The 12,078-nt window shown below is 39.0% G+C and overlaps 1 protein-coding gene across 1 annotated transcript; it reads left to right on the top strand.

Annotated features, from left to right (window-relative positions):
* Positions 1-1,846: 1,846 nt before the first annotated feature.
* tmc8 (transmembrane channel-like 8) lies at positions 1,847-10,411 on the top strand. Its single transcript, XM_026170138.1, has 16 exons — positions 1,847-2,166; positions 2,955-3,204; positions 4,153-4,301; positions 4,385-4,516; positions 4,604-4,656; positions 4,745-4,884; positions 4,957-5,104; positions 5,672-5,836; positions 6,708-6,865; positions 6,946-7,021; positions 7,116-7,213; positions 7,348-7,534; positions 8,189-8,346; positions 8,502-8,645; positions 8,765-8,843; positions 9,148-10,411. Exons 1-16 carry the CDS (start codon positions 2,124-2,126, stop codon positions 9,217-9,219), a joined length of 2,052 nt encoding a protein of 683 aa, XP_026025923.1. The 5' UTR covers positions 1,847-2,123; the 3' UTR covers positions 9,220-10,411.
* The last annotated feature ends 1,667 nt before the right edge of the window (positions 10,412-12,078 follow it).

Raw genomic sequence — 12,078 nt, 5'->3', positions numbered from 1 at the left:
TCGTAATTATTGTTTAATTGTATGTATATCACTCTAATGGTGCAGCTAAGTATTGATTGATTTTAATTATTTATATTATGCTGGGATGTCTGATCTATAGTAATACAGCATAATTTACTTGTACCTAAGTAATGTAAACGTCCATGCTTTCAGCCAGTGGTTTCAGAAATTGTCAGATTAACAATAGTCCAGCCCAATAATGTTCATAATGTAGCATCAGAGAGTCAATCATGTGTTTGTCGAGGGCTCGGTGCCCCCACACTGGACATGTGCCTCCTTGTGAACATGCACAAATTGTTACATGGCCTTCAAAGTGTAAATACAAACATTACTAGCCTAGCTGTGACTTAACAACTATTCAAAGACTTAGAGATCTATACTTACCCTTTTACGCACTTGTACAAACATCTGTAAAAACTATAAATAACCTGCATGAGGCTCTTTACTGAATGACAGTTTTATTTTATGTCACTTAACTTAACACATAACTGGGTTTTAAGAAGATGACATATGTGACAACTTGCTGCCACTGGGTATAGAAAGCAGTACATAAATTTATTTGCAGACTCAGTTTACTAACAAACTACCACCCCCCAGCTGTGGAGACACTTGCACAGCTGTCTTTTTATTTTGCTGTAGAACTATAACCCATAAACTGTTTTCCTCATAGGTTTTTATGTGTGTACATTGGGTTGTTTTATCTTTTATTTCCTCCACTCTCTTTTGGTTTTCTGGTGGTTTTCTCAGCTGGCTTAAGCATGTCTAAGTAAAGCACACTAAGGGGAACTGGTTAATCTTCATTTAAAAGGTTCAGTTTCTAGATCATACCTCAGTATTTTGCATACTAGTTTTTGTCATAATTTCATAGGATAGTTTAATTTGAACTCTATCATGATTTTTACATTTGATATTCCTCTGAAAAGGTGATGCTCCTCTATAATTTAATGGAAAAAAGTAGCAATGGGCACATTTTAGTGTGCCATGTGTTAGTCCTTGGCAATGTCTACATCCTAAAAGTGTGTACACTACTCCTATGATGCAATGGAGATAAATTATAAATCCGGTTAAGTACGAGTCCTGAAATTGTTATAATAACCCAGTAACATCACATAAAACTGAAAAGTGTGTCAGTACAAATGAAAATCAACTCTAAGTGTTACAGTCTCCACTGAACTGAAACCAGTGGTGTTGAAAGAGTGCCTAAGAAATGACGCTCATGCTTATGTTTCGTTGTAAATGGTTTTGACTGGAAATTTCAGAAGACTTAGATGTGTGGTGAGTGGGTGTAAAGAGCCTCTTTGCTACGGCAATCAGATGCCTTAGAGCAAATGGTGCAACACTTCCAAGTGCAGCTGATTAGTCAGTAAAGAACTAACTGAAAAAGGAAAATGATGACTGTTTACCCAATTATTTCACTGATAGTTTAAAGATATTGTGTAAACAAAGTCTAAAATTTAGCCTAAAATAAATATTTGCTTCGCATTGCACTGTGGTGGATTCCACTGACGCAATCAGCTGTAAACAGATCGAACTGTGTTAGAAATCATTAGAAAGTACTTAAAATTAGAAAATGTATGAATGTATTAGAAAATAATGAAATTGTGGATATCAACACATTAAACAACACCAAAAAGTTTTCTGTAGCACATCTCCTGTCTCAGGCCAAAACCTTTATCACACTGTCACCCACTAACACGCCTGCCTTAAAAAATTTTCAACTTAGTGTTTGTCAGTCCAGTGAGATTGGGTGTATTTGTTGTAATCTTGTCATCAGTCCAACGCCTGGGAGTGCATCCTGTCATGTGATTTCCTGAAGCTGTTACGTTCCCCCTCGTTGTGAACAGATCTGACATATTTCACCTGCAACAAAACAGTCAACCATACACAGAGAGCTTGAGGAACAAACAAACTCCTGACCAGCCATTCAGAGGTCTTCATTTCAGCGTGACGATGTGTGTGATAATTTTTATGCAGATAGCGGAAGTAACTTCTCTCTTCACACAACTTTAAGTTGCATCTTGCACGGAGAAGCTTGTTGAAATGCTATCTAGATGAAGTAAGAAGTTTGGATACTTTTTACTTTTATATTTCATTTTTGATTAAAGAGGAAGTTCAAGGGGAAAATGGAGGCGCACGAAAGTGTCGACTTTAAGAGGCTCATGTCAGGTAATGAAAAAAACAAATGTGCCTGTGTGAGTATGTGAGAAAATGCTGTGCTTGTTTAACATGGTGTCAGTACTCAAAGTATGTACGAGTGTGTGAGACTTAATGGCAAACTGACCGTTTGTACTATGCTCGGTACACGGTCCCTTGGCAGTTTACTGCCAGTTGATTGGTTTCCCTCATGGTTTTAATCTAACACAGGTCACATCCAACACTACAAATCTTGTAAAACATTATAAAGTTTTGACTTATTAAGATGTGCGCGTTCTTACCTAAAACACAGAAGCCACAGAGAAAAAAGTAAACTGTTCCAAGTTTGCAAAACAATAGGAGGTGCAAACTAAATAAATAACTGATATGGTTGTTGATGTATTATTATCATCTCACTGAAAACTGAATACAGCGTATTTGTTTTTTGCACTGCTGGCTGAAAAGATAAGACATTAACAGACTTAACCCCTCAGATATCCAAGTTGCACAGATCGTGCAGAAACAATGTTTTCTTGATTCCTTTTAGTTTCTTTATGTTTGTTTTATGGGATTTTTTGTGATAACAGGAACTTTGTGCACATATCGTGTTTTGTTATATTGCGTTGTTTGTATTATGTGCATTAGGATCTTCTACTGTGAGCTAAATATACCTTTGGTTACAAAGCAAGCAACTTAACTCTGAACAAGTTACTTTAGTCATTTTTAAAGCTCTTTCTTACCTTTTACAGACAGAGCAAGCAACAGTACAGCAGCTTGCTTACAAACTTGTACTGTAATCTACTTTTCTGTGTTCACCCCAGAGGAAAGCACAGTGTCCACCCTGTCTTCAGACTCATGTGAGTACTATCAGACTGAGATATTTGACCTGCTGCCCAGCATTCAAGCTTCCCGACCTGAGCAGAACAGACATGACTTTTCGGAAGAGACCAACCAGGGTGGCCGAGAGGCCGGGGAAAAGAGTGGCCAGCTGTCCAGAGGACCCAGAGACAAAACATCCATGCAGCCACTCAGAAACTTGCCCATGTGTATTCAGGGAAAGAGGGGTGCCAAGTGAGTAAATCTTTTGACAGACTTCCCAAATCTGCTTCTTTTTGATCTACGTCTTACTTTGACATACATGCATAAACATGCAGTTAACTTATTACTTAAATAGAATACTACTGATTTACTTAAAGAAACATATTACAGTTGCGTATGTATATCTTTGAGCAGTTGTTTCCACATTTTTTTACTTAAGACCCAGTAGAATGATGCTTATGATCCCGCACACCTGTAGGGAATATTTCATTGGCACCTACCAGGATTGTTTCCAGATTTTTTTCAAAGCACAGAGGTGATCTTGGAAAAAACAGGGATGTGATATCCTAACCGTCGGCTTGATTTTCAGGCTTATGCTCAGCCCGACTGTGCTCATGATGAGTTTTCAGGGTATTACACGTGGCCCTGAAAACTCATTAGCACTGAATAGCTGTTTAGCAAATAAGCAAAACAAGTTCTTAGAACTTTTACCCAAGTAATCACTCAATTAAGTATTAGCACCAAGGAATAGCTTAAAGTAAAAGCACATTACTGAATCATAATTATCATATGCTGGTGCTTGATCTACAGTAGCAGTCCAGCAAACCCTCCTCTTTAATTTCTGTTTCAGCCATCTTAGCTGACTAAAACTTCTTAACACATTACAGCTGTGGTCGAGAAATGCTATTGTTAAACAAGTTTGAACCAAACGACAGTTACAAGTGTTAACAGAAGTATTAAGACAACAAAAAAGTGTTTGAAGTGAGCACTTTTTTTTGTACAGACCTCAATCATTTGCTGACACACTTAACTGGTACTTGGTCAGAGGCTATGCATTAACGAATGTTGGATTTCTTTAAAACATAAAATGTCTGATAGCTTGTATACATGTTTAATTTCTGATTAAATGTATCATGATTAACCTCTAAAGCTACCATGTTAAATTAAACAGGAGTTCGTTAAATTTATGCTATTTTCTAGGGAAAGGAGGAAGCTGGAAATCAATGATATTAATTTTTGGGAGTCCTGGAGGAAAACTCAGAGCACCAACAGGAAGAGGGTGAGGGAACAGATAAAAGAAGCTCTGTCTGGCCTGGTGCCATGGCGGCAGACCCTCCGGACCATCGAAGGTGAGATAGATTTGTGGTGAATTAACTTAGTATGTGCTGTGACTGAACCACTCAACTATAACTCACCTAATTATTTGTTGCAGGCAAGTTTGGAGTTGGGGTGAAGTCCTATTTTGTTTTCCTCAGATATCTGATTTACTTGAACCTGCTACACTGCGTTCTTATCGGGGGTTTCATTGTGGGTCCATCAATATTTTATCGCACTGACGAGTATGGTAAGTCAGCCGTGACAACAGATGGCAGCAAATTAACCACAACTAGGAGCTGACATCTAAAAATAATTATTCTCTCTGATTTTACAGAACCGTTGATATTTAAAGAAAGTGACTCTGCTTTAGATTTCTTCTTGGGAACAGTAAGCTTTTGTGTTCTAATCTACGTGTAGTATTTATTAGCAATAGCCCCACATGTTTCCCATAATCTTTTCCTTGTCTTTTCTGCAGGGCTACGTGAATCGTTCCCTTGTCTTCTATGGCTTTTATACACGAGGATCCCTGGATTTAAAGTGCTTGAACACACCGTTGCTGTACCTCGCTGGAATCTTCTCAATCATATTTTTAAGTCTCATTCTGGTGGTCCGCAGGTAAGTGATCCACAACAATGCAACATAAGAGGTCAAAATGATGTTTTATTTACGTACATTCACCTGTGATAGAACAACAGTCGGCTACAAGCACACCTGGATGCTCGGGAAGCGTTACAGCATGAACGTGAGCTATAAGATCTTCTGTGGCTGGGACTTCACCATCCAGGATCCCACTGCTGCCGCTCTCAAACACGGCTTCATCAGAAATGACCTCAAGGTGAGTGGCGAGGCACTGACACCCTCATAGTAAATTAGCCAAACTGGTGGTGAAGTTTCTGAAAAGTTTGTGAAGTCTTTAAGTCTAACTATGTTTTCATACATACGCCTCAGAGAAGAATAAAACGAAATAAATATAATAGTAAGACCACCAGTGACCACCCCCTCAGCCTCCTACTGGATGCACGTATTGTATCAATTTGAAAATCCTACGTGACTTCTTTCTCGACTTACCACATTCACAAGATTTTCACAAAACTTGACCTCTGACCTTGACCCTGAGGTTGAGATCACTGAGATCTGAACTCGTTAGTGGATGCACTTATGGTATGAATTTCAAAACACAGCTCCTTGTTCTCAAGTTATCACATTCACAAACATCCTTTAACACCCGTGGGGTAAAATCATGTGCAGCATGGTGGCGCAGTGGTCAGCACTCTTTAAAGGAAAGCTGCGGACAGTTTAGGGGCTCTGTATGTGTTTACTGTACTTCTGATGTTTTGCTGGAGTCTTCGGGTAGCGGTGTGGATCAGATATGGTCATCACAATAGTTTCTGCTTCTCTACAGCTTTTCCTGGAGGAGCAGAGTTTCTCTTTAAGGGCGGCTCAAAGGACACTTGGAGAGAAGGTCCGTCTCTACCTGCTCAGAATCGTCCTGAACCTGATTACTTTATCTCTGCTTGGTGGAGCCTTTTACCTCATCTACTTCGCCACACAAACATCTCTGAAAAAGGTAATGGTTTGATGCCAAGTATTGCTAAATAATGTGGTTTCCTCTTTAGCATGTATTATGTTATTTGATTTTGCTCCCCACTTTAGTATTTCTATCCGCACTTGTCTTTGTCTCCTTGTGTTTTGTCTCCTGTTTTATCTTGTTGAGGACTCTCTCCAGGTACATTCAAATAGTCCAAAAAGATTACCTCTATCTGCTTTTTTAAACATTTACATGACCTGTGCTACTTGGTCAATTATGTTAACTGTTTTCATAAATAGTTGGATAGCACATCACTATTATTGTGGGATGGCATGTGGGATGATCTCCTTTCATAAAGGGTGGCCTGGTGTCTCCTATGCTGCAGCAGTTAATAAAGGAATCAGTATCCTTGGTATTTGGGGAATTCAAACAGCTCTTATTATGACTGCCATGCAGTTCATTCTGAGTCATTTCTCTAACCTTCCTAATTGATACTTTCTATTCACACATACTCTCTGTGTCTCTAGCTCCTATTTTCCCTTCTTAGAGCTTGTTTGCCCCATATTAATTTCCACATGTGTTCATTGTTTCCACCTTTGCCTAATCAGCCCTCTGTGCAGTCCCTTGTTAAATGTCAGCTCTTTCTTTAAGGCAAGCTGACTTTCTGTGTCTCCGTTTTCTTTTCTTTTTTAATAACAACCATAAAAGTTTTACCTTTTTGTTGTTTAATGTGCTTCTGTGTCTTGAATTTGGACCTGCTCTCCTTTAACACCTAACAAATATGCTTTTTTAAAACAATACTTTTGTCTTTCTTGGTTTTCTCATTCCTAAAGTAAATAAATATTCTTGCTTTGTTCAAGTATGTATTTGTTGAATTTCCTTAATAGCTGATAATGTATGTGTGTCTTAGGACAACTCTGGACACCACTGGTTGGTCAGTCTTCTCCTCCAGTATTTTCCTCCCATCACCATCACCTTTGTCAATTTAGTCCTGCCCCACATCTTCCGTAAGATCTCATCTTTTGAAGACTACTCCTTCACCATGCAGGTGAATGTCACGCTTTTGAGGTAAGCTGAAAAGAGACATCAACTTTTACTCTACATAAAGGCACACATGTATTTGCATATTTACTGTTTCTTTTCTTCAGGAGCATCTTCTTAAAGCTGGCCTCCTTGGGGATCTATTTATTTTTTGTCTTCACAACAACAGAGCAAGATGCCAAGGTGATACAGAGCTTTAATGACACATCATCAAGGGTTTAAATTATTTTTTTGAATCCATTTTAAACAGAATCTTTGTGTCTCTTCACTGTTTCAGTGCAAGGAGAACCAGTTTGGTAGAGAGATGTACAAGCTGTCCATCTTCAACTTCCTCGCAACTTTCTTCAGTGTCTTTTTCTTTAACTACCCCAGGAAGTGGGTTTGATTGACATTAACAGTCTGTTTCTTTCTCAGTCATCTTTGTGGTTTGAATGGAAAGATCAGCAATGTCTCTCCTTAGTAGATGACAGGACAGATTCGATCTAAGCCATCTCCCTTATCTTTAACAGGTTGGTACAAGAGACGTATCCAAGATCCTCCCTGGCCAGAATATCAGGGAAACAGCGCTTCCTGATACCATTCAATGTGCTGGACCTTGTTTACAGTCAGACTGTATCCTGGGTGGGAGTCTATTACTGCCCTCTGCTGCCTGTCATAGGAATCGTTTCATTGGTTGTCACGTTCTACGTTAAAAAGGTTAGATTATTATAAACTCTTTATATTCCTCACTTTATTATTTTCTATCTGTAAATTGGTTAAATAAATCTGTAAAAGAAAAATCCCAGCTGTCTTGGGGAGAGAAGCAGGGTATGCCCTGGACAGGTCGCCAGTCTGTCGCAGGGCTAACACATAGACACAGGCAATTGATACAATTTAACACACATTTGGGAAGCTGTAACACAAAATGTTGCCCTTTCTTACAATAGTAAAGATCTTTAAAATGAATCCTTTCCACATCAGATCCAAAGGTTAATCGCTTTCCGGTCCAAGCCCCACATCTGGTAAAGTTTTTATGCAATTCCAGCCAGTGTTTTGAGTAACCCTACTAAAATAGCATCCTAAATCAGATTTTAAAAAAATATTGTTAAAGGATAGGCACAAATCAAGATGATCTTTAAGCAAACAAGAAGCATCAAACAGGTCAGCAGGGGGGGAAAAGCTTCAAGGAGATGGGTAAGATGTACTCAGGTGAGCTGAAATAAACAAAACCGTCTGGCAAATAAAATCTGAAGGGAAAACTGACTGATTTGGGGATAAAATAAGTGGAGTACATTAAGTAATGGCTATATAGAAGTCTGGTTTTAGTATAAAATGTGTTCAAACCTTTTTGCTCTGCCTCTGTGTCTTCAGTTCAATGTCATGCGGTGTTGTGTGCCAGAGCAGCGGATGTTTCGAGGGTCCAGCTCTTCAGTTTTGTTCCATTTCATGTTGCTGCTTGGTCTCTTCATGTGTGCAGCGACACTGGGCTTCAACCACTATCCGCTACAAAGCACTGAGGGCAGAAACGCGTAAGGTTTTCACTCCAACTGCATCTAACACCGCCCGTCCTTCTTTCTTTTATTTTTAATTTGAAACCTTTAAGGATCAGAATTAAACCCATATTTATATTTTATCTTTATTTACTGCTCATTTCTCTCATTTGTATTACCTCTGCCATCCCAAGGTCCTCCTGCGGTCCATTTAGAAATGAACAAACAATGTTCACTGTGACTGGAGGCTGTGTGAAAAGTCTCCCCAGCCCAGCCCAGACCACTATCCGATACCTGACTTCTGAGGCCTTCGCCCTACCACTAATACTAGCAGAGATGTAAGTATGCAAATAACTCCGCACCCAATACAAATATCAAACCTGTATTTGTAGTGTTCACCTTTACCAGCTCACCCTCCTTTAAGATTGTTTAAACACTTTTCGTTTTGTCTCCTCAGCATATTCTTAACCTCGTATGTGTCTCGGAGACGAGCCAATCAGAGGGCCATTGAGAGACTGAAAGACATGCTAGTTATGGTAAGCACATGTCCAAAATCCTTCCAGTCCCTCCACCATATTGGCTGGTAAGTGGAAGCTGGTATGCTTCAGGCTAGTTACTTTAAAGCTCCTAAATAAGTGAATGGGTTAAGAGCCATAACTTTTAGGTATCTACATAGACCTACAACTACATAAAATCTTTTCTACTGCACATGTGCAAAGTTACATGACAATATGGCTCATTACTAGCTAGGTCGAGAGCATCAAAGGCTCCTGAACGACTGCCATTCAAGCATTTCTTTAAATATGTTTAAAAATTTGCATGTATGTGTTTCCCCCACAGAGCAGCTCTGATAAGCGTTTCCTGGTGAAGCAGCACGCCACGATGCTGAGACAGCGAAATAAGCACCACTGAGCTCTTTCTGCGGTCATTGAAGAGGACGTCACGCTCAGTCACTAAAAACATCCCATCTATGCTTTTAAAAAGTGGCTTTGGTCTCCACAGACTTCCTCTTAAAACTAAAATACGGTTCTGGCTGCTGACAGCCAGGCCAAGGTGTCAGATGGCAGAAAAAAAAAAGAAAGTGCAGGCTAACTCTTGCTTTATAAAAGATAAGAGCCACAAATTTAATCTTTTCCCCCTTTTCCCTTTTTATATTGTAAATACTTTAACTATAAAAACCTTCCTCCTTTTAATGGCAACAACTTTATTTCTATAGCACATTTCATTACATATAAACTCAGTGGGCTTAACACATAAAAACACAAAAATGTGTGTGGGTTTGCTGCCTCGAGGCAGGGAAGACAGCCAAACAAAACAACAGCACTTGTCCATGAATACAGATGTTTCCTGAGTCCAGATTACAGTGGTAGCATGCACAGACAATACTAGGCACGTTATGTTACTAACTTGTTGCTGTTTTATCTGTTAATCTGTTAAGGATCTCAAGTTTAATTCCAGGAGGAGACAAATCCAGCCTCAGGTGGTCACGAGGTAGTGCCGGTCCCAAACCTGGATCAGTGGGAGGGTTGCCAAATTATTTCCTTGGGTAAATAAAGGGAGCAGCTGAAAGTACCTAACACCCTGAGTGACACAACTTGGTTTAATGAGTATCACTGTGTTACTACAGATGGGAGTAAAGCCCTTTAAAACAAGAAGCACTCTCAGAGCACAAACGTCCACCAAGGTGTCTCACTCTCTGGGCAGTATTTACTTTTACAGGAACAGTATTGTATTTTGTACATTGTCCATCCTGTTTTCTGTTCTTTTTAAACATATTTTAAGACGTTTGCAGTGCAGTAAAAACAAGTACAAAGTGTGGACTTTTGTTATTTCCCCATTAGTCTACTTTCCATAATTTTCTGTATACTTATTTTTTTATTTATGTATATGTTACATGTGTCATGCTCATTTTGCAGTTATTAAAATTCAATTACATATTTGGCAGAAATATCAAGTGAAAAAAGTTTTTGAGGACAAGTTTGTTTTCCCCCAAAAAATTCTTATTGGGGAACCCTGTACACATCAAAGTGTTATGTATTTAAACGGTTAAAACCTGTTACTGTACATAATAACATCATAATAAAATAAATAAACTATATTCACAGAGCATCCCATATGAACATGTTCTTATCAGTTTGAACACTTGATGTCATTTTAAATAATTCTATATAGGATTATCATCACTTTGACCTTCAGATCAATCTACTGAAGGAGAGGTCAGAGGTCAAATGTAACATGGTGTTTTAAACCATTATATGGTACTTGCTATATGCTGACAATACACACCACACTCACAAGAATTATAGTTGCTAAATTATAAGGCTTTTTTTTTTCAATGTAGGTAAAAAAAAAAATGTCTTCGTTAAATCGGTATATTCGAGCCGTGTGAAGACGATTTTTTTAACTTTGTGTAACGTCTTTGCATTGTTGTTTTTATGCGTGTTTTGTTATATTTATGTTTTGCAGACATGTGACCACTAACCACATGAGCTTAACTTGTCAGCCATTCTAGAGCCAAGTGAATAAAACCTTAGTCATACTGGTGGTTGATCAGCTGCCAACCACCAGTCATGAGGGGAAAAAAAGTATCCCAGACTGGTTGGCAAAAACCCGTGCCCTTTGGTAGAATATTGCTGAGGTGTTAGTTTGAATGGAAGTGATAGACTTGTCTATAAACACTGTCCAGCTACTCAGAGCTGTAGTGAAAAGTGGGATAATAATGGTAAATGGTAAATGGCCTGCATTTGTATAGCGCTTTTCTAGTCCATAGGACCCCAAAGCGCTTTACACTACATTCAGTCATTCACCCATTCACACACACATTCACACACTGGCGATGGCAAGCTACATTGTAGCCACAGCTGCCCTGGGGCGCACTGACAGAGGCGAGGCTGCCGGACACAGGCGCCACCGGGCCCTCTGACCACCACCAGTAGTCTGGAGACCATTTGCCTTCACAGTAAAAGCTTTCTTTTGAAACATGTTGGAGCTCTAAGGCACAATTTGTACCTTGAAGGCAAACTTTCACCATTTCCAGTTGCGTCACACTTTTTTTTTTAGGTTTTACTACCCCTAATACTTAGCAGATGTTTGAAGACAAACGTGGAAAACTACAGGCAACCAGGTAGTAATCAACGCAATCAGTAGGTGGTTTTTTTTGTGCAGCACCTTCTTTGTAACCGATTTCACCCAATGAAAGCCAGTAACCTCCAGAACCACCGCCAAACAGTCGGGGAAAACACATTTTTCTCTAGTAATGGTTATATCACACCCAGTATGGTGGAAAACACCTGAGCAATGTGTGCATAATGTCACAGGAGAAACCTCTATATCTGTGTACTGTCCCATGTCCGGAGCAGCTGGCCTGCTTGCATCTTTTTTGCTGATGTCCCTTAATGTGCACTGTCCCTCTTAAATAAACAAATAAATATAGATACCAAAAGCTAAATAAATAAACTTATTCCCATGGAAGATGAATGAAAAACTTATATCAGAGCTTTTTACCACTTTTTACCACTTTAACTGTATTGAATGTTTTTGACATGTTAATCAAAAGCATTTAAACTATTCATCAAAAGGAAGCAGGCTCATTCTTTTATTTCTCCTAACATCTTGGGTGTGGTGTGGATTTATGCAGGTTATGGATACAATTTGTTGTACATAAGGAATGTATGCACATACACTTGTAGAGTAAACAAAATATGTTGAAAGTATGGTGGTCACGGTCACTCAAAGACTTTAACTGTGGCCTCACTGTGTCCTTTAATATTG

This window comes from Astatotilapia calliptera, chromosome 6 (assembly GCF_900246225.1).
Source record: "Astatotilapia calliptera chromosome 6, fAstCal1.2, whole genome shotgun sequence".
NCBI lineage: Eukaryota > Metazoa > Chordata > Actinopteri > Cichliformes > Cichlidae > Astatotilapia > Astatotilapia calliptera.
The sequence above is the reverse complement of the archived record's forward strand: the minus strand, read 5'-3'. Positions and strand labels throughout refer to the sequence as shown.